This window comes from Littorina saxatilis, linkage group LG13 (assembly GCF_037325665.1).
Source record: "Littorina saxatilis isolate snail1 linkage group LG13, US_GU_Lsax_2.0, whole genome shotgun sequence".
NCBI lineage: Eukaryota > Metazoa > Mollusca > Gastropoda > Littorinimorpha > Littorinidae > Littorina > Littorina saxatilis.
In genome coordinates, this window is record NC_090257.1 from 4,399,259 (window position 1) to 4,422,389 (window position 23,131).

Here is a 23,131-nt window from a genome sequence, read left to right on the forward strand (position 1 = left end):
CCTCCATTTCAAGACGCCCTCCTTTTTAGTACAGTCTAACCTGCCCTGGAGACCACCTGTCCATAAAGACCACCTGTCCATAAAGACCACCTGCCCATTAAGACCACCTGTCCATAAAGACCACCTGTCCATAAAGACCACCTGCCCATAAAGACCGCCCAAAAGGATCCCCAACGGTTTTTACGACTACATAAATCAACTGTCTAAAGAGACCACCTGTCTAAAGAGACCACATTTGCCCAGTCCCTTAGGTGGTCTCTTTAGACAGGTTCGACTGTAGCTGATTTTTTTCCAGATTGTTTTAGGTCCTAAAAGGGATGGTTCTCATATTGCAGCTGCAATACTCTTGGTAACGAATGCATGTGTTTTTGTGTTGCCTTCTTCTTGCAAAATAACAGGTGAGCTAGAGCCAACGCCTATTTTCGGTTTTGACTCGGGGAAACCCCATACCTTTCTGTTGAGTCATAGCCTTAGTGTACAGGTAGGACATTTTTGTTGTTTATCTTGATTTGTTCCTTTGAATTAGCTTGTGTTTTAAAACATTCTTTTCATGCTGAAAGATTACGGAAGAATGCGTAACCGGTGTCACGAACTGAAACCTCTGCTGAACAATCCTTCTTATTGCGGTCAATGCGCGGTTGTTCACGACCTGATTAATCTCCCCATGCGCATTGACCGCAATGAGAAGGATTGTTCAGGCAGAGTTTTCAGTTCGTGACACCGTCATAGATACACGGCAAGTTATATGAAAACAGCTGTTTGATTAATTAGCACGGAAGGACTATCGAATACGGTGCTGCATGTATCCTCACCGGCCCCTTAAAGAGATACACACAGCATGAATTAATGTTATGCATGACATGAGTTTGACTTTCTACAAAAGATGATCGCTGAAGAAATACTTTTGTTTTGATCAATATAATAGCGCAACAAATGATAAATTTATTAAATCCTATGTCAACCCACCTCGGAGAGAACTCAGCCTCTTTTCGTCAGTCTCAACGATGAATGATTGAATAATAACCGGATTTGGGAGTTATTTTCGCTAGGTCTCCGTCTGACAAGTTCAAATCAAGAAATAAATTATAAAGGCGATCGACAAGGAGAAGAAGAAATAAATTTTAAAAAAACAATTAAGGAATCATGATCATTTGGAAATTCGATTCATTCAGTCAATCCGATTTTCAGGTTCAAGACAAGTAACTAACTGCTTGAATTGTACGTTAACTGAGCAGCAACGGCGACAGCTGAATTATAATCAATATTATGATACGCACAGAAACCATCGTGTGTCAACTAGACTGCATTTTTAGTAATTGCTACTTTCGTTTGGGGACAAGAGGCTAACACATTCCGAGGGAGTAGTTATTATTTGGACATCGCTGTCTGCACAAGTTTTACAGGGAGTAGTTATTACTTGTACATTTGTGTTTGTGCAAGAAGGGGGACATTATTCGGAAATGTCCTTCGTTTATGGTTGACGGGCTGACGCATTCCGAAGGAGTATAAGTATTATTTGGAAATCGGAATGGGAGGGAGTAGTTATTATTTGAAGATTTTCTGCCATGGCAAGCTAGAACAGAAATGGGGTATTTGAACATCTCTTTCTGAGCAAAGTAGATCATGACAGATTAGTCATTATGTGAAAATCTCCTGTTCGCGTAGGATACATTTTGAGGGTGAAGTTATCATTTTGACATCTCTGCAAATAAGTTAAGGCGTTTGTCGTTAGGACATCTCTGTCTGTTTAAATAAGTTAAGGCGTTGTGTCGTTAGGACATCTCTGTCTGTTTAAATAAGTTTAGGCGTTTGTCGTTAGGACATCTCTGTCTGTTTAAATAAGTTAAGGCGTTTGTCGTTAGGACATCTCTGTCTGTTTAAATAAGTTAAGGCGTTTTGTCGTTAGGACATCTCTGTCTGTTTAAATAAGTTAAGGCGTTTTGTCGTTAGGACATCTCTGTCTGTTTAAATAAGTTAAGGCGTTTGTCGTTAGGACATCTCTGTCTGTTTAAATAAGTTAAGGCGTTTGTCGTTAGGACATCTCTGTCTGTTTAAATAAGTTAAGGCGTTTGTCGTTAGGACATCTCTGTCTGTTTAAATAAGTTAAGGCGTTTGTCGTTAGGACATCTCTGTCTGTTTAAATAAGTTAAGGCGTTTTGTCGTTAGGACATCTCTGTCTGTTTAAATAAGTTGAGGCGTTTGTCGTTAGGACATCTCTGTCTGTTTAAATAAGTTAAGGCGTTTGTCGTTAGGACATCTCTGTCTGTTTAAATAAGTTAAGGCGTTTGTCGTTAGGACATCTCTGTCTGTTTAAATAAGTTAAGGCGTTTGTCGTTAGGACATCTCTGTCTGTTTAAATAAGTTAAGGCGTTTGTCGTTAGGACATCTCTGTCTGTTTAAATAAGTTAAGGCGTTTGTCGTTAGGACATCTCTGTCTGTTTAAATAAGTTAAGGCGTTGTGTCGTTAGGACATCTCTGTCTGTTTAAATAAGTTAAGGCGTTTGTCGTTAGGACATCTCTGTCTGTTTAAATAAGTTAAGGCGTTTGTCGTTAGGACATCTCTGTCTGTTTAAATAAGTTAAGGCGTTTGTCGTTAGGACATCTCTGTCTGTTTAAATAAGTTAAGGCGTTTGTCGTTAGGACATCTCTGTCTGTTTAAATAAGTTAAGGCGTTTTGTCGTTAGGACATCTCTGTCTGTTTAAATAAGTTAAGGCGTTGTGTCGTTAGGACATCTCTGTCTGTTTAAATAAGTTAAGGCGTTTGTCGTTAGGACATCTCTGTCTGTTTAAATAAGTTAAGGCGTTTGTCGTTAGGACATCTCTGTCTGTTTAAATAAGTTAAGGCGTTTGTCGTTAGGACATCTCTGTCTGTTTAAATAAGTTAAGGCGTTTGTCGTTAGGACATCTCTGTCTGTTTAAATAAGTTAAGGCGTTTGTCGTTAGGACATCTCTGTCTGTTTAAATAAGTTAAGGCGTTTGTCGTTAGGACATCTCTGTCTGTTTAAATAAGTTAAGGCGTTTGTCGTTAGGACATCTCTGTCTGTTTAAATAAGTTAAGGCGTTTGTCGTTAGGACATCTCTGTCTGTTTAAATAAGTTAAGGCGTTTTGTCGTTAGGACATCTCTGTCTGTTTAAATAAGTTGAGGCGTTGTCGTTAGGACATCTCTGTCTGTTTAAATAAGTTAAGGCGTTTGTCGTTAGGACAACTCTGTCTGCTTAAATAAGTTAAGGCGTTTGTCGTTAGGACATCTCTGTCTGTTTAAATAAGTTAAGGCGTTGTGTCGTTAGGACATCTCTGTCTGTTTAAATAAGTTAAGGCGTTTGTCGTTAGGACATCTCTGTCTGTTTAAATAAGTTAAGGCGTTTGTCGTTAGGACATCTCTGTCTGTTTAAATAAGTTTAGGCGTTTTGTCATTTTGACATCTCTGCAAATAAGTTAAGGCGTTTGTCGTTAGGACATCTCTGTCTGTTTAAATAAGTTAAGGCGTTTGTCGTTAGGACATCTCTGTCTGTTTAAATAAGTTAAGGCGTTTGTCGTTAGGACATCTCTGTCTGTTTAAATAAGTTAAGGCGTTGTGTCGTTAGGACATCTCTGTCTGTTTAAATAAGTTTAGGCGTTTGTCGTTAGGACATCTCTGTCTGTTTAAATAAGTTAAGGCGTTTGTCGTTAGGACATCTCTGTCTGTTTAAATAAGTTTAGGCGTTTTGTCGTTAGGACATCTCTGTCTGTTTAAATAAGTTTAGGCGTTTGTCGTTAGGACATCTCTGTCTGTTTAAATAAGTTAAGGCGTTGTGTCGTTAGGACATCTCTGTCTGTTTAAATAAGTTAAGGCGTTTGTCGTTAGGACATCTCTGTCTGTTTAAATAAGTTAAGGCGTTTGTCGTTAGGACATCTCTGTCTGTTTAAATAAGTTAAGGCGTTTGTCGTTAGGACATCTCTGTCTGTTTAAATAAGTTAAGGCGTTTGTCGTTAGGACATCTCTGTCTGTTTAAATAAGTTAAGGCGTTTGTCGTTAGGACATCTCTGTCTGTTTAAATAAGTTAAGGCGTTTTGTCGTTAGGACATCTCTGTCTGTTTAAATAAGTTAAGGCGTTTGTCGTTAGGACATCTCTGTCTGTTTAAATAAGTTTAGGCGTTTGTCGTTAGGACATCTCTGTCTGTTTAAATAAGTTAAGGCGTTTGTCGTTAGGACATCTCTGTCCGCGCAAGGTAGACCAGGAAAGGAGTAGTTTTTATTTTGATTCCTTTGTCCACCTTACATAGAATAGGGAGGGAGTGATTATTGATTTGTTTATATCTACACGCAACGTTGAATAAGAGGGAGCACTGAGTCGATATCATCGATCGTTATTTAAACATCTCTGTATGGGCTAGGCAGATTAGGAGAGAACAATTAATATACAGATATCTCTGTTTGCATGAGCTACGATCAATGGCCGTGTAGTAGAGTATTATAACTTATTAACAATCATTGATTTAATTGCTGTTCTACGCAGGGCCGGACTACCGGGGGGGTTATGGGGGTTGCGCAACCCCCCCTCCCCCTAGCCTAAACATGTACCTTACTTATTTAATTTTTTTTATTATTATTGCTTATTTTATGCCGTTTCATGCAAGGAGCGACCATTTTCCTATCTCATAATATGACCTACCCATCAGCTTCAGGGGGCTTTGCCCCCTGACCCCCACATCGAGGGGGGAGGGGGGGGTTCTAGGGTTTCCGGACCCCCCCAGCCAAAAAATAAAAATATTGAATGAGGTATGCATTTCTTTATTTTACATTGAGTTTCAATTTTTGGGGTATTAATCAGTGACAAAATCTGCTGCCTGAAACTGGTAATGATCATCCTCAGAATGCACCAGATTGCACCATTTTGCATCCTTTTTTTCAAAATTTTCCGGGGGGGCATGCCCCCGGACCCCCCTAGCAAGCTGGGCGCTTCGCGCCGTCGGCTCGGCGCTTTGCGCCTTCACACCCATATCTTCACAATATACTTTTGAAAAAAACACCCATAAAATCTTAATGAACTGATACGCCCCTGCCGCCAGGGGGGACATCCCCCTGGGCCACCACTGGCAACCCCCCCCCCCCCCCCCCCCTCTTCGCCTAGTCCGGCCCTGCTACGTCATTAAGAATGAGTACTGTATTAGTACTGTATACTGTTTGCACCTACACACAGGTTATTGAAACCAGCAGTCTACAAGATGTATGGTTACCAATCGTGGCTAGATCAGGATGGCCACGACAGTGATAGACGCTACAGATCACAATCCGGCAACACTGGCTATGGCCGTGGGTCATACGCTGGCAACGCCGACAGAGGCAACAGATCATTGGCTGGCAACACCGGCAACAGGGGTAGATTTTCCACTGGTAAAGCTGACAGAAGCAACAGTTCATTGGCTGGCAACAGGGATAGATTTTCCCCTGGCAACGCTGACAGAGGTGACTCGTCTGATGATGGCGAATGTCCGCAAGAAGAAAGTACAAGCAAGTAAGTCAGAGTGCAGACGATATGTGTGTGTATGAGTGTGGATGGGGGGAGGTGGGTGTGTGGGACGTGTCACAGTAGGGGGTAGTGTGTGTTTATTAGTGCATGTATATTAGTGTGTGTGTGTGTGTGTGTGTGTGTGTCTGTGTGTGTAGAAGTGTGTGTATGTGTGTGTATATTAGTGTTTGTGTGTGTGTGTGTGTGTGGGTATGTGTGTGTGTGTGTGTGGATGTGGATGTGTGTGTGCGTGTGTGTGTGTGTGTGTATGAATGTGTGTTTGTTGCAGGCGCACGTGCAGAAGTGTGTAGAAGTGTGTGTGTGTGTGTGTGTGTGTGTGGGTATGTGTGTGTGTGGGGGTGTGTGTGTGTGTGTGTGTGTGTGTGTGTGTGTGTGTGTGTGTGTGTGTGTCAGTGTGTGTGTTTTTTTGGGAAAAGCCCACCAACGAAAGTTAGGTTTGGCAGGACAAACATGCAGGGTATGTCAGGTTACCATAACCACCCCTGTTTTTAAGGCTTAACATTTTCTACCCCAACTATGTTGACCAAGATTTTTTTAGCCGAGACCAGCTGTGCTGCAGCAGGACACTCAGAATTGTAGTAACTGTGTATCAACACACTGGAATGCTGACGTTAGATCGACTGAAGCGACTGAAGCTAACAGTCTGAGCGGATATATCCATTCCTGGTTAGATAGAGCCATATGAGTGGGTACCTAGGAGACAATGAGTTAAGGTAGCCTGAGTGTCAAATAGAAAAGAAAAGAAGAATATTCAGGTATGGTAGCTTTTTTTTTTAAGTGCTCAATTTTGGAAAGTCGATCTGCTGCTGGTTTTTATATTTAGTCAAGTTTTGACTAAATATTTTAACATCGAGGGGGAATCGAAACGAGGGCCGTGGTGTATGTGCGTGCGTGCGTGTGTGTGTGTGTGTGTGTGTGTGTGTGTGTGTAGAGCGATTCAGACTAAACTACTGGACCGATCTTTATGAAATTTGACATGAGAGTTCCTGGGTATGAAATCCCCGAACGTTTTCTTCATTTTTTTGATAAATGTCTTTGATGACGTCATATCCGGCTTTTCGTGAAAGTTGAGGCGGCACTGTCACGCCCTCATTTTCCAACCAAATTGGTTGAAATTTTGGTCAAGTAATCTTCGACGAAGCCCGGGGTTCGGTATTGCATTTCAGCTTGGTGGCTTAAAAATTAATTAATGACTTTGGTCATTAAAAATCTGAAAATTGTAAAAAAAAATAAAAATTTATAAAACGATCCAAATTTACGTTTATCTTATTCTCCATCATTTGCTGATTCCAAAAACATATAAATATGTTATATTCGGATTAAAAACAAGCTCTGAAAATTAAATATATAAAAATTATTATCAAAATTAAATTGTCCAAATCAATTTAAAAACACTTTCATCTTATTCCTTGTCGGTTCCTGATTCCAAAAACATATAGATATGATATGTTTGGATTAAAAACACGCTCAGAAAGTTAAAACAAAGAGAGGTACAGAAAAGCGTGCTATCCTTCTTAGCGCAACTACTACCCCGCTCTTCTTGTCAATTTCACTGCCTTTGCCATGAGCGGTGGCCTGACGATGCTACGAGTAAAATGGCATTGCGTTTCATTCTGTGAGTTCGACAGCTACTTGACTAAATATTGTATTTTCGCCTTACGCGACTTGTTTTCTTTTTCAATAGTGTGTGTGTGCGTGTGTGTGTGTGTGTGTGTGTGTGTGTGTGTGTGTGTGTGTGTGTGTGTGTGTGTGTGTGTGTGTGTGTGTGTGTGTGTGTTGTATTTGGAGGAACAGCCCACCAACAAAAGTTAGGGTTGGCAGGAAATCAATAGGGTAAGTCAGGTTACCATAACCACCCCCATTTTTGAAGTCTTAAGAGAATATTGGTTACCAAGCGTTCTTGCATTTTGCCATGGCGCCCATTTTGTTTAGGTTCACTCACAATTATGCAGCAAAACACTGATTCTTCAGCACTCGCTGAGTCATGTAGACTTTGTGTGCGGTTTGCATAGTTTATGCTACACTGCAAGTTAAACATAGTTTTACAAAAACTAAAGTACTGTATGTGCCATATTTCACTAAATTTTTATGATGAGGCAACTTTTGTGTTGTATTCCGGTACATATTTTTAACACTCATTCCCAAGATGGCTCCTATATAATTATTTGAAGGGCTGTGTCTTTTATTGTCTAAAAATATGATGCATTTGTCAATATTCAGCATTCCACCCAGATGATAAAAGTATTCTAATTACATGATTTTTGATGTTGTTATAAAGCACCTTGATGGTGGACTTTTTGAGTGTTGGAAAATACTTCATATGAATATACAATCCCCCCCCGCGGGTTAGGGGGAAGAATTTACCCGATGCTCCCCAGCATGTTGTAAGAGGCGACTAACGGATTCTGTTTCTCCTTTTACCCTTGTTAAGTGTTTCTTGTATAGAATATAGTCAATTTTTGTAAAGATTTTAGTCAAGCAGTATGTAAGAAATGTTAAGTCCTTTGTACTGGAAACTTGCATTCTCCCAGTAAGGTAATATATTGTACTACGTTGCAAGCCCCTGGAGCACATTTTTGATTAGTGCTTTTGTGAACAAGAAACAATTGACAAGTGGCTCTATCCCATCTCCCCCCTTTCCCCGTCGCGATATAACCTTCGTGGTTGAAAACGATGTTAAACACCAAATAAAGTTGTCTGTGATTCACTTCTAAAAATACAGTAAATTAAAGTTGATTTCTCGTGAAAACAGCTGACCTCACTGTGTGTGTGTGTGTGTGTGTGCAGTGTGTGTGAGTGTGTGTGTGTGTGTGTGTGAGTGTGTGTGTGTGTGTGCATGTATGTCTGTGCGTGTGTGGGCGTGTGTGTGTGTGTGTGTATGTGTGTGTGTGTGTGTGTGTGTGTGAATCATTTTATTGACAATAATTTTATTTCTGTCACTCTCTGTGTGCGTGTCTCTCTCTCTCTCTCTCTCTCTCTCTCTCTCTCTCTCTCTCTCTCTCTCTCTCTCTCTTTCTCTCTCTCTATCTTTCTCTCTCTCTCTCTTTGTTTATCTGGTCTGTGTTTGTCTCTCTCTCTCTCTCTCTCTCTCTCTCTCTTTCTCTCTCTCTATCTTTCTCTCTCTCTCTCTCTTTGTTTATCTGGTCTGTGTTTGTCTCTCTCTCTCTCTCTCTCTCTCTCTCTCTCTCTCTCTCTCTCTCTCTCACTCTCTCTTTTTCTCTCTGTGCGTGTCTGTCTGTCTCTCCCTCTCACTCTCCCTCTCTTTCTCTCTCTCTCTCTCTCTCTCTCTCTCTCTCTCTCTCTCTCTCTCTCTCTCTCTCTCTTTGTTTATCTCTGTGTGTGTGTAGTTGCGTGCGTGTGTGTGTGTAGGTGCATTTGTGTGTGCGTGTGTGTAGGTGCATGTGTGTTTGTTTGAATTCACATGAATTCTGTTTAATGGACCTATTCTCAGGAACAGAGAAAGACGAAGAAAACTTGTATGTCACAGATCCGCCCGGAACAGCATGATTATTAGGTCATCTTAAAATAGATCGTTGTTACTAAAGCAATCGATCAAGCATTTCCCAGCACAGATCTACTTTCGTTTTCTCTTTTGCATCAGTGTGGAAAATACAGCCACGTCAACTGTGCGTCACACTATAGAGAGACCGTGTCCATGCAGAAACTCATCGCGCATAATGCGCGTAAGAATTTCTGCTTTGTGAAACATTCAGTCTTGTCGACTGAGTTTATATGACTTTGGTTTGGATGTTTGAAGACACTCAAACTCGTGTCCGCTCTCTGATAATGTTGGTGGTCTAATGTAGGTCTCGTCATTTTAAATTGACTGATATTGTCACATCCATTTCTTCATTATACCTGCTGACCAGACAGCGGCAGGACTCGACTGAGAGACTGAGAAGGAACCAGAGGAAGGAGAACTCTGTGACGGCCGCAGGATTCCACAGTCCAGGAAGAAGACTTTTTTCTGTGTGAGGTGACATCCCTGGTACTGTTAGGTGAGTACATTATGATTATCAGACACAGCGGACCTTCACAGTCTCGCGACATCCTGCTTGCTGCCGCGCGAGCCGAGAAAATGTTCCCTCTTTATCTTCACTGCGCTGGCTGCAAAACCCCTCCGCGCGGAGGTCAGTGTTTTCAGACACATCATACACAGTGTGTTCACCCCGATTTAAGATTTTCCCTGTTCGGACCTTGTTTCAGGTACGGTGACCATCTCACCCCATTCAGTTTAACTTCACTTCGTGCCCCAATCAGTTTCAGACTTTGCCGCGTCTTTTCAAACCTTGTTTTTTCCCTTCAGACTTTATTCATTACCTCGCGGCGTCTGTAAATTTACCTCCATTTTATGACCCCCTTCTTTTCAAGACCTTGTGTGGGTTTTTTTTTCTTCAGATTTTCTGTCCGTATCCTCTGTAAATGTAAAAACCTCCATTTCAAGACCGTGCCCTCCTTTTTTTAATACAGTCGAACCTGCCCTGGAGGCCACCTGTCCATAAAGACCATGCACCTGCCCATTAAGACCACCCAAAAGGATCCCCGACGGTTTTTACGACTATATAAATCAACTGTCTAAAGAGACCACCTGTCTAAAGAGACCACTTTTGCCCAGTCCCTTTGGTGGTCTCTTTAGACAGGTTCGACTGTAGCTGATTTTTTCAGATTGTTTTAGGTCCTAAAAGGGATGGTTCTCATATTGCAGCTGCAATACTCTTGGTAACGAATGCATGTGTTTTGTGTTGCCTTCTTCTTGCAAAATAACAGGTGAGCTTGAGCCAACGCCTATTTTCGGTTTTGACTCGGGGAAACCCCATACCTTTCTGTTGAGTCATAGCCTTAGTGTACAGGTAGGACATTTTTGTTGTTTATCTTGATTTGTTCCCTTGAATTAGCTTGTGTTTTAAAACATTCTTTTCGTGCTAATGGAAAGATTACGGAAGAATGCGTGACCGGTGTCACGAACTGAAACCTCTGCTGAACAATCCTTCTTATTGCGGTCAATGCGCATGCGCCAATCTTGGACTTAAAAAATGCGACCCTTTGACCGAACGAACCATGGGTTAGGGTTAGGGTTAGGGTTAGGCCGGTTAGGTTGTTCACGACCTGATTAATCTCCCCATGCGCATTGACCGCAGTGAGAAGGATATTTCAGGCAGAGTTTCAGTTCGTGACACCGTCATAGATACACGGCATGTTATAATTATGAAAACAGCTGTTTGATTAATTAGCACGGAAGGACTATCGAATACGGTGCTGCATGTATCCTCACCGGCCCCTTAAACAGGTACACACAGCATGAATTAATATTATGCATGACATGAGTTTGACTTTCTACAAAAGATGATCGCTGAAGAAATACTTTTGTATTGATAAAGATAATAGCCCAACAAATGATAAATGTATTAAATCCTATGTCAACCCACCTCGGAGAGAACTCAGCCTCTTTTCGTCAGTCTCAACGATGAATGATTGAATAATAACCGGATTTGGGAGTTATTTTCGCTAGGTCTCCGTCTGACAAGTTCAAATCAAGAAATAAATTATAAAGGCGATCGACAAGGAGAAGAAGAAATAAATTTAAAAAAACAAATAAGGAGTCATGATCATTTGGAAATTCGATTCATTCAGTAAATCCGATTTTCAGGCTCAAGACAAGTAACTAACTGCTTGAATTGTACGTTAACTGAGCAGCAACGGCGACAGCTGAATTATAATCAATATTATGATACGCACAGAAACCATCGTGTGTCAACTAGACTGCATTTTTAGTAATTGCTACTTTCGTTTGGGGACAAGAGGCTAACACATTCCGAGGGAGTAGTTATTATTTGGACATCGCTGTCTGCACAAGTTTTAGAGGGAGTAGTTATTACTTGTATATTTGTGTTTGTGCAAGAAGGGGGACATTATTCGGAAATGTCCTTCGTTTATGGTTGACGGGCTGACGCATTCCGAAGGAGTACCGTATAAGTATTATTTGGAAATCGGAATGGGAGGGAGTAGTTATTATTTGAAGATTTTCTGCCATGGCAAGCTAGAACAGAAATGGGGTATTTGAACATCTCTTTCTGAGCAAAGTAGATCATGACAGATTAGTCATTATGTGAAAATCTCCTGTTCGCGTAGGATACATTTTGAGGGTGAAGTTATCATTTTGACATCTCTGTCTGTTTAAATAAGTTAAGGCGTTTTGTCGTTAGGACATCTCTGTCTGTTTAAATAAGTTAAGGCGTTTGTCGTTAGGACATCTCTGTCTGTTTAAATAAGTTAAGGCGTTTGTCGTTAGGACATCTCTGTCCGCGCAAGGTAGACCAGGAAAGGAGTAGTTTTTATTTTGATTCCTTTGTCCACCTTACATAGAATAGGGAGGGAGTGATTATTGATTTGTTTATATCTACACGCAACGTTGAATAAGAGGGAGCACGGAGTCGATATCATCTATCGTTATTTAAACATCTCTGTATGGGCTAGGCGGATTAGGAGAGAACAATTAATATACAGAAATCTCTGTTTGCATGAGCTACGATCAATGGCCGTGTAGTAGAGTATTATAACTTATTAACAATCATTGATTTAATTGCTGTTCTACGTCATTAAGAATGAGTACTGTATTAATACTGTATACTGTTTGCACCTACACACAGGTTATTGAAACCAGCAGTCTACAAGATGTATGGTTACCAATCGTGGCTAGATCAGGATGACCACGACAGTGATAGACGCTACAGATCACAATCCGGCAACACTGGCTATGGCCGTAAGTCATACGCTGGCAACGCCGACAGAGGCAACAGATCATTGGCTGGCAACACCGGCAACAGGGGTAGATTTTCCACTGGTAAAGCTGACAGAGGCAACAGTTCATTGGCTGGCAACAGGGACAGATTTTCCCCTGGCAACGCTGACAGAGGTGACTCGTCTGATGATGGCGAATGTCCGCAAGAAGAAAGTACAAGCAAGTGAGTCAGAGTGCAGACGATATGTGTGTGTATGAGTGTGGATGGGGGGAGGTGGGTGTGTGGGACGTGTCACAGTAGGGGGTAGTGTGTTTGTATTAGTGCATGTATATTAGTGTGTGTGTGTGTGTGTGTGTGTGTGTGTGTGTGTGTGTGTATGTGCGTGTGTGTGTATATTAGTGTTTGTGTGTGTGTGTGTGTGTGTGTGTGTGGGTGTGTGTGTGTGTGTGTGTGTGTGTGTGTGTGTGTGTGTGTGTGTGTGTGTGTGTGTGTGTATGAATGTGTGTTTGTTGCAGGCGCACGTGCACCTGTGTGTGTGTGTACATGTGCCTGCGCGTTTAACCCAGCTAGGTGTTCACTACATTACCCATCTAAAGTTACTGAGTTTATTTCAATTATTTGTTTATTTTTGTGTTTAGGTCGGGCAGAAGTGCATGCTACACAGTGATCTCCCCTGATGAAAGACGACGCAGGAAAATGACAGAGAGTAAGTTGTAAGGTGTCGATTCAGGCAACATTTAATTGCGTCTCAAGTTTCTCCAATGTTCACCTCCGTGCGTTACTTACGTTATCCGTACACGTCCCGAAAAGTGCTCCGGCAAACATCACTCTCACACTATTTCTTAAATATCGTTTAATAGAAGGCCTTATCGAGCAAGTTGTCTCCAGCAAACGAACATTCCTGAGGCCAACAACAACAAAAATGTTGAATGAACGTATAACATAACATGATACAAAAAATAATGCAATAAAAATATCGGGTCTGTCAAATGTGTGTTTTATTCTCCTTTGTTTTCTGTCTTTTTATATTTAGTCAAGTTTTGACTAAATATTTTAACATCGAGGGGGAATCGAAACGAGGGTCGTGGTGTATGTGCGTGTGTGTGTGCGTGTGTGTGTCTGTGTGTCTGTGTGTGTGTGTAGAGCGATTCAGACTAAACTACTGGACCGATCTTTATGAAATTTGACATGAGAGTTCCTGGGTATGAAATCCCCGAACGTTTTTTTCATTTTTTTGATAAATGTCTTTGATGACGTCATATCCGGCTTTTCGTGAAAGTTGAGGCGGCACTGTCACGCCCTCATTTTTCAACCAAATTGGTTAAAATTTTGGTCAAGTAATCTTCGACGAAGCCCGGACTTTGGTATTGCATTTCAGCTTGGTGGCTTAAAAATTAATTAATGACTTTGGTCATTAAAAATCTGAAAATTGTAAAAAAAAATAAAAAATTATAAAACGATCCAAATTTACGTTTATCTTATTCTCCATCATTTGCTGATTCCAAAAACATATAAATATGTTATATTCGGATTAAAAACAAGCTCTGAAAATTAAATATATAAAAATTATTATCAAAATTAAATTGTCCAAATCAATTTAAAAACACTTTCATCTTATTCCTTGTCGGTTCCTGATTCCAAAAACATATAGATATGATATGTTTGGATTAAAAACACGCTCAGAAAGTTAAAACAAAGAGAGGTACAGAAAAGCGTGCTATCCTTCTTAGCGCAACTACTACCCCGCTCTTCTTGTCAATTTCACTGCCTTTGCCATGAGCGGTGGACTGACGATGCTACGAGTATACGGTCTTGCTGAAAAATGGCATTGCGTTCAGTTTCATTCTGTGAGTTCGACAGCTACTTGACTAAATATTGTATTTTCGCCTTACGCGACTTGTTCTTCTTCTATTCTGTTCCTTCTCTCTTTGGCATAAAACATTATTATGGGTTGTGCACTCCAAATCTACCGGAGTCTGTGAGCCAACATTTTTTGAGGGGCGAAAACATTTTTTGGTAGGAAAAAAATAGAGGGATGATCAGTTTGAAATTGATTATTTGTTATTTATATATACTTTTTGTTCTGCAGTTGCTGACCGCGAGGCTCGGCAGTATGAAGAATACAAACGGAATCAGACACCAAGACGTTTCAGCTATGTTGGCACCTGTGGTAACTATTGTACTTCTTTCTTACACTTACTTCGAATGGAAAGAGAGAGAGGGGGAGGGGGTAGAGAGAGAGAGAGAGAGAGAGAGAGAGAGAGAGAGAGAGAGAGAGAGAGAGAGAGAGAGAGAGAGAGAGAGAGATACACTAGAGATACACTAGAGATTGATTGATTGATTGATTAAACTTTATTACAGAAGGATGGAGATTTTAGGCATTGCCTAGTCTTACAATCTGTCCTTGCAAACAAAGACGAGAACAAAACAACACATGAAAAGAGTATATGGACACTACGAATTTGACGAAACATACATATGGTAATAAGTAACATTCAAAAGCAAATCAAAAGTTATAGATTAACTAAATAAAAACTATGAAGTATAAAGATAGCAAAAGTAACAATGATAATAGCAATGAAGGCAATGATGATGATTTCATGATAATAAGATTAATAACAATAAAATAATAATAATGATAATAATAACACTAAAAATAATGATAATAATGAGTGCAAAGTTACGTTCAATAAGAACATGAGGTCCTGAATAAAAACAACAACAGCAAGCAAACAAATAGCAAGTCAAGTGTAGAAAAACAACAATCATTAAAAGAGAATCGTATCCCGTATCTTTTTCCATGCATAAATTGCATACACGCATGCTAATATACATGTGAAGCTATAAGATAACGTTTATGTATTGATTAAATTAGGGTGGTTTAAGATATCGGAATAAACCAAGCGAGAGAGAGAGGAGAGAGAGAGAGAGAGAGAGAGAGAGAGAGAGAGAGAGAGAGAGAGAGAGAGAGAGAGAGAGAGAGAGAGAGAGAGGAGGTATTACACGAGGGAGGGAGGGAGGGAGGGAGGGAGGGAGGGAGGGAGAGAGAGAGAGAGAGAGAGAGAGAGAGAGAGAGAGAGAGAGAGAGAAAGAGACAGACAGACAGACAGAGAATTGTAGTTACGGAGAGACAATTTGTTTTCTTGGTTAAAATCCATTTTGTGCAACTCGAGTATACTGGCTGATATGTATGGTTGCAAAAATGGCATGCCCACCCCCCTACCACTACCCCACCCCCCGCCCAATCCGCTCCCTCCCTCAATCGCACCCACAATTCCCATCCTGTAAAATGTAGCCCTGAAAGTATTTTAATACTCTGTCAATACCATTGCAGGACAAGGGCAGGTGTGGCCAAAGGATGAGTTCACAGCCAGGCAGCAGCAAATCCGAATTCACGCGCAGAGCAAAACTTCAAGGATTGTGAGTGATTTTGTATATTCTCACCCCGCTCAACCCGCCCCTAGCACCTCAATTTAGCAGACTGACATACATATCATTTACGAAATTAATTCAACAAAATATTCCTAAATCTGCACTGGAAGCAGCCATGCTGATGGTGTTTCATATGTGGTTAAGCCGGCTGTAAGCTATTTAGATTTTATCTGTAAATTTATTCAATTTAAGATGACACGGACAACATTTTAGGTCAGTGTTATTGGAAGTATGATAGGTGTGCTTGTTATTACATACGTGAACCTATGTTTTATGTTTTATGTGTGTTGTCCTTTTGTCCAATTGTTATAATCGTTTACAGGCAGGCAGGGTGTGCCGAAGAAAATTTTTCATTTTTATGTAACATTTTAATGGACTATAAAGTGTTATTACACCCCCGGTATAGGGGTGTGTATAGGAGTCGGTCGATGTGTTTGTTTGTTTGTTTGTGTTCGCATATAGATTTCAAGAATGAACGGAACGATCGTCACCAAACTTGGTGAACAGGTTCTATACATTCCTGAGACGGTCCTTACAAAAATTGGGACCAGTCAAACACACGGTTAGGGAGTTATTGGTGGATTAAGATTCTACAAGGACTTATAGAGTGTCAAAGGGAAATAACCTTCTCAGTTGGTGGCAGTGAGAATGGTTATTTCCCTTTGACCAACGGGGGTGTTTTTCCTACCTCGAAGGAATTTCTTGTTGTTATTGTTAAAGCCTAAACAAATCTGTGGTGGTGAAAGTGAACTTGATGACTGGGACGAGAGTGAATGAATGAATGAATGTCTAAAATGCAGTATTAATTGCTTGATTTTGCGCTTAGCCTAATTACATTTTCTTGTTATTCATAGCTGAAGGAACAAGAAAGAAAACAACAACAGAGACAGATGGAGGACAGAGAACTCCAACAGAAGAAAGCCGCAGCAAGAAGAAAGGTAATTCATTTTCCAGGACAATGAGACAAAACAAGACAAGACAAAGAAAGGCAATGCGAGGCAAGACAAGACAAGGCAAGACAAGACAAGACAAGACAAAGAAAGGCAATGCGAGGCAAGACAAGGCAAGACAAGACAAAGCCAGGCAAGACAAGACAAGACAAGACAAGACAAGGCAAGGCAAGACAAGGCAAGACAAGACAAGACAAAGCCAGGCAAGGCAAGGCAAGGCAAGACGAGACGAGACGAGACGAGACGAGACGAGGCGAGGCGAGGCGAGGCGAGGCGAGGCGAGGCAAGACAAGACAAGACAAAGAAAGGCAAGACAAGACAAGACAAGACTAGACAAGGCAAGACAAGACAAGGCAAGACAAGGCAAAGAAAGGCAAGACAAGACAAGACAAGACAAGGCAAGGCAAGGCAAGGCAAGACAAAGAAAGGCAAGGCAAGACAAGACAAGACAAGGCAAGGCAAGACAAGACAAGACAAGACAAGGCAAGGCAAGGCAAGGCAAGACAAAGAAAGGCAAGGCAAGACAAGGCAAAACAAAACAAGACAAGACAAGACAAGACAAGACAAGACAAGACAAGACAAGACAAGACAAGACAAGACAAGACAAGACAAGTTCTTTATTAACACGGGTATTAAGATGAGCAAATATACATGTATGTCTTTTACATCCAGCCCTCAACTAAAACAGAAAATAAACTAATTAATCAATATATGAGAATAAAAGTGAAAATGAAACTAACGGTGTCCCAGTTATGTTCTTGGTTCTTCTGTGTATTTTCAGGCCGAACAGAATGAAAGACGTGAGGAAGAAAGACAGCATGACCTGAGATCTGACATGGACCAGTAAGTGTTAACTTGCCCAGTCTTAGTCCGTTTGCTCCTCTCCTCTCCACTGTAAACACATCTTCCTACCTGTGTGAGTGTTCTTTTTTTTTCTTTTTTCTTTTCTTCCTTTTTTTTTCTTCTTTTTTTCCCCTTTCTTTTTGGGAATCAGCTTTTTTTTCAATGAGATATTAGGACTTACAATGTGTGAGTGTTCTTGTCGAACACCACAGAGGGGGTGGGGGGGGGGGGGGGAGGGGGGCGGCTCAGTTGGTACAGGACTGGCCTTGTGGTCCTCAGAGCACGTGTTGGAATCCGGGCCAGGACGGACACGAGTCAACTTTATGTGCAGACGGTATCCATGTCCCACCCCTTTTTGGCACCACTGTCTGTATGTATCGCGCTGAAGAAGCCACCAGTGGGGGCGAATATTCGGCATCAGTCACGATATATTTCATTTTGATTCAAAAAAACACTTTTTAAGGAGATTGTTTTAAAATATTTTCTTATATGTATTATTTGTATATATTTTTATTTTTATTTTTTATTATTTTTTGTATTGTGTGTTTGTTTCAGGAGAATGGCTGTCTTTCTCAACAGACTTGAGTTCCAGAGGGCTGGGTCACAGCCACAACAACCCTCCAGGAGCCAAAGCATGAGATCAAACCATGCTGGATATGGCATGTACAACTACTAGTCCATCCGGGCCGCCGGTGTAATAGCACGAAATTTTTACTTCACGAAAAATTTACTCCGGAGAAAAAATGTCGTACGAAATTCTTACTCCGAATACACCTTTCGTATGAGAAAAGAACTCTCCAAGGTACGAAAAAAATTACTCCCTCCACGAAATTTTGACTCCCCACATTTTTTACTTCCAGTGAAAATCTCGTACACGAAAATGGGATGCGGGCGAAGGGATAATGCCAATAAATTATGTGATCTCGCGCAAACAAATGTCGCGCTATCCCCCCTCCACCCCTTCCACCACCAAGACTAACAGGGGACAGAGGAGTAAAAGTTGCGTACACCTGGCGTGGGCAGTAAATTGCTCGTGTTAGGGTGGAATAATGTATTCGTTATTCATTCGTCAGGGGAGTAACATTTTCGACCGAAATGTTGACTCGGAACATACCTGTCATTGGGAGTTATTTTGTCGTGTTATGGGGGAGTAGGTTTTTCGTAAAGGGAGTACAATTTTCGTACGAAATGTTTACTCCGGAGTAAAAAATCTCGTGGGAATAATTTTCTCGTGTTACACCGGGGTTGTAGAGTCATCCGCGTCAGAGGCACCAGGACAAAATAATGCCGTAGAACACTTTAAATGCACAATTTTTCTTGTGAAACCAGTTCTACACAGTATTTCAGATCTGACCAGCTAAGACTATCACTCCACTTGGGCACATACCAAAACTCAACGTCCTGACTGCTACAACTTGAACTGGGCAGAGCACAGGAGCTTGTATCCAACCGTCGGTCGATCATCATTTAATCCTACATGCTTACCCTTACTACTACTATTCACTAGTACACACACACACACTAGTGAATAGTAGTAGTGAAGGTACAGTAAGGCTGAAGGAGTAAATAATGATCGTCCGGGGCTTTGATAAACGCTCCTGTGGTGCAGGGTAGGAATTAATGTTCGCTGAATTAATTTTGAGGCTTGAATACTTGTGTTTTTTGAGAAATTAACTCACACGAACATTTCTAAACCGCACAAAAAGCATCCATGCTGTTGATTTTTGATATGTGTCCAATGGAACAGATGGTCTTGTCCCATGTGTCCTAGTGAAGAGATGGTCTTGTCCCATGTGTCCTAGTGAAGAGATGTTCTTGTCCCATGTGTCCTAGTGAAGAGATGGTCTTGTCCCATGTGTCCTAGTGAAGAGATGGTCTTGTCCCATGTGTCCTAGTGAAGAGATGGTCTTGTCCCATGTGTCCTAGTGAAGAGATGGTCTTGTCCCATGTGTCCTCGTGAAGAGACGGTCTTGTCCCATGTGTCCTAGGGAAGAGATGGTCGTGTCCCATGTGTCCTAGTGAAGACTGAGATGGTCTTGTCCCATGTGTCCTAGTGAAGAGATGGTCTTGTCCCATGTGTCCTAGTGAAGAGATGGTCTTGTCCCATGTGTCCTAGCGAAGAGATGGTCTTGTCCCATGTGTCCTAGTGAAGAGATGGTCTTGTCCCATGTGTCCTCGTGAAGAGACGGTCTTGTCCCATGTGTCCTAGGGAAGAGATGGTCGTGTCCCATGTGTCCTAGTGAAGACTGAGATGGTCTTGTCCCATGTGTCCTAGTGAAGACTGAGATGGTCTTGTCCCATGTGTCCTAGTGAAGACTGAGATGGTCTTGTCCCATGTGTCCTAGTGAAGAGATGGTCTTGTCCCATGTGTCCTCGTGAAGAGATGGTCTTGTACCATGTGTCCTAGTGAAGAGATGGTCTTGTACCATGTGTCCTCGTGAAGAGATGGTCTTATCCCATGTGTCCTAGTGAAGAGATGGTCTTGTACCATGTGTCCTAGTGAAGAGATGGTCTTGTCCCATGTGTCCTAGTGAAGAGATGGTCTTGTCCCATGTGTCCTAGTGAAGAGATGGTCTTGTCCCATGTGTCCTAGTGAAGAGATGGTCTTGTCCCATGTGTCCTAGTGAAGAGATGGTCGTGTCCCATGTGTCCTAGTGAAGACTGAGATGGTATTGTCCCATGTGTCCTAGTGAAGAGATGGTCTTGTCCCATGTGTCCTAGTGAAGAGATGGTCTTGTCCCATGTGTCCTAGTGAAGAGATGGTCTTGTACCATGTGTCCTCGTGAAGAGATGGTCTTGTACCATGTGTCCTAGTGAAGACTGAGATGGTCTTGTCCCATGTGTCCTAGTGAAGACTGAGATGGTCTTGTACCATGTGTCCTCGTGAAGAGATGGTCTTGTACCATGTGTCCTAGTGAAGACTGAGATGGTCTTGTCCCATGTGTCCTAGTGAAGACTGAGATGGTCGTGTCCCATGTGTCCTAGTGAAGACTGAGATGGTCTTGTCCCATGTGTCCTAGTGAAGAGATGGTCGTGTCCCATGTGTCCTAGTGAAGAGATGGTCTTGTCCCATGTGTCCTAGTGAAGAGATGGTCTTGTCCCATGTGTCCTAGTGAAGAGATGGTCTTGTCCCATGTGTCCTAGTGAAGAGATGGTCTTGTCCCATGTGTCCTAGTGAAGAGATGGTCTTGTACCATGTGTCCTCGTGAAGAGATGGTCTTGTCCCATGTGTCCTAGTGAAGAGATGGTCTTGTACCATGTGTCCTAGTGAAGAGATGGTCGTGTCCCATGTGTCCTAGTGAAGACTGAGATGGTATTGTCCCATGTGTCCTAGTGAAGAGATGGTCTTGTCCCATGTGTCCTAGTGAAGAGATGGTCTTGTCCCATGTGTCCTCGTGAAGAGATGGTCTTGTACCATGTGTCCTCGTGAAGAGATGGTCTTGTCCCATGTGTCCTAGTGAAGAGATGGTCTTGTACCATGTGTCCTAGTGAAGAGATGGTCTTGTCCCATGTGTCCTAGTGAAGAGATGGTCTTGGCCCATGTGTCCTAGTGAAGAGATGGTCTTGTCCCATGTGTCCTAGTGAAGAGATGGTCTTGTCCCATGTGTCCAAGTGAAGAGATGGTCGTGTCCCATGTGTCCTAGTGAAGACTGAGATGGTATTGTCCCATGTGTCCTAGTGAAGAGATGGTCTTGTCCCATGTGTCCTAGTGAAGAGATGGTCTTGTCCCATGTGTCCTAGTGAAGAGATGGTCTTGTACCATGTGTCCTAGGGAAGAGATGGTCGTGTCCCATGTGTCCTAGTGAAGACTGAGATGGTCTTGTCCCATGTGTCCTAGTGAAGACTGAGATGGTCGTGTCCCATGTGTCCTCGTGAAGAGATGGTCGTGTCCCATGTGTCCTTGTGAAGAGATGGTCGTGTCCCATGTGTCCTTGTGAAGAGATGGTCGTGTCCCATGTGTCCTAGTGAAGAGATGGTATTGTCCCATGTGTCCTAGTGACAAGATGGTCGTGTCCCATGTGTCCTCGTGAAGAGATGGTCTTGTCCCATGTGTCCTAGTGAAGAGATGGTCGTGTCCCATGTGTCCTAGTGAAGAGATGGTCTTGTCCCATGTGTCCTAGTGAAGAGATGGTCGTGTCCCATGTGTCCTCGTGAACAGATGGTCTTGTCCAATGTGTCCTAGGGAAGAGATGGTCGTGTCCCATGTGTCCTAGTGTAGAGATGGTCGTGTCCCATGTATAAAAGGCCTGACCAGATCTGAGATGGTGAGTCGAATCGAAGATACAAGAGTGGGCACTGATGGTAGTACAGTTTTTGTTTATTTGTTGGTTTCTTTTTACATTCAGTCAAGTATGGACTGAACATTTTCACGAATGTAACAAGTCATTTCGAAAGGCGGCGTTGTTCGATAACAGTAAAAAACAAAAAAAACAAAAACAAAAACATGTGCAACATGTTAAAAAAAAGAAAAAAGTTTATAGTCTGTTCTTTTGTTGTTTTTACATTTAGTCAAGTTTTGACTAAATGTTTTAACGTAGAGGGGGGAATCGAGACGAGGGTTGTGGTGTATGTGTGTGTGTGTGTGTGTGTGTGTGTGTGTGTGTGTGTGTGTGTGTGTGTGTGTGTGTGTCTGTCTGTCTGTGTGTGTGTGTAGAGCGATTCAGACCAAACTACTGGACCGATCTTTATGAAATTTGACATGAGAGTTCCTGGGAATGATATCCCCGGATTTTTTTTGATTTTTTTCGATAAATACTTTTGTAAAAGTTGAGGCGGCACTGTCACACCCTCATTTTTCAATCAAATTGATTAAAATTTTGGCCAAGCAATCTTCGACGAAGGCCGGACTTCGGTATTGCATTTCAGCTTGGTGGTTTAACAATTGATTAATGACTTTGGTCATTAAAAATCTGAAAATTGTAAAAATAATTAAAAAAAATTAAAACGATCCAAATTTACGTTTATCTTATTCTTCATCATTTTCTGATTCATATGTGATATTTGGATTAAAAACAAGCTCTGAAAATTAAAAATATAAAAATTATGATTAAAATAAATTTCCGAAATCGATTTAAAAACACTTTCATCTTATTCCTTGTGGGTTCCTGATTCCAAAAACATATAGATGTGATATGTTTGGATTAAAAACACGCTCAGAAAGTTAAAAAGAATAGAGATAAAGAAAAGCGTGCTATCCTTCTCAGCGTAACTACTACCCCGCTCTTCTTGTCAATTTCACTGCCTGTGCATCGAGCGGTGGACTGACGATGCTACGAGTATACGCTCTTGCTGTAAAAATGCAGTGAGTTCAGTTTCATTCTGTTAGTTCGACAGCTTGACTAAATGTTGTAATTTCGCCTTACGCGAATTGTTTCTTTCCTCCATTCACTGTTGCTGTTTGTTCTAAATCATGGTTTTTGGCGTGACTTTTCTTCTTCTATTTTTGTTCTAATTGCTTTTTGACAAACTTCACAAAATAACGATTAAACCACACTGAAGTCCGTCTTATTACTGGACTTTATTACGCGGTGATGTGATTTTTGCGACTTTTTCACGTTAAAACAAAGAAGGAAAGTAAAATAAAATTCACTCTGTCAGGATTATTATCTTGTTGTTTGTTCTTGCTTGCAAATGTGTCCGTGTGTGCGCCTGTTT

General features: G+C 41.5%; 1 protein-coding gene across 5 annotated transcripts in view; it reads left to right on the plus strand.

Moving 5' to 3' along the window:
- Positions 1-23,079, plus strand: part of LOC138946334 (epithelial-stromal interaction protein 1-like) — a 23,894-nt gene extending 815 nt beyond the window's left edge. The window contains exons 1-9 of one of the 5 annotated variants that reach the window (XM_070317887.1): positions 5,368-5,496; positions 9,381-9,509; positions 12,159-12,473; positions 12,890-12,957; positions 14,341-14,421; positions 15,586-15,671; positions 16,538-16,621; positions 17,415-17,476; positions 18,032-23,079. In XM_070317887.1, coding sequence (XP_070173988.1) covers positions 12,184-12,473; positions 12,890-12,957; positions 14,341-14,421; positions 15,586-15,671; positions 16,538-16,621; positions 17,415-17,476; positions 18,032-18,152 — 792 coding nt within the window. In that variant the 5' untranslated portion in view covers positions 5,368-5,496; positions 9,381-9,509; positions 12,159-12,183 and the 3' untranslated portion in view covers positions 18,153-23,079. Of the gene's footprint in view, positions 1-458; positions 482-5,181; positions 5,497-9,132; positions 9,510-10,284; positions 10,362-12,158; positions 12,474-12,889; positions 12,958-14,340; positions 14,422-15,585; positions 15,672-16,537; positions 16,622-17,414; positions 17,477-18,031 lie in introns of those variants that run through there. The other 4 variants (XM_070317890.1, XM_070317886.1, XM_070317888.1 and 1 more) reach the window with 4 other exon arrangements.
- The last annotated feature ends 52 nt before the right edge of the window (positions 23,080-23,131 follow it).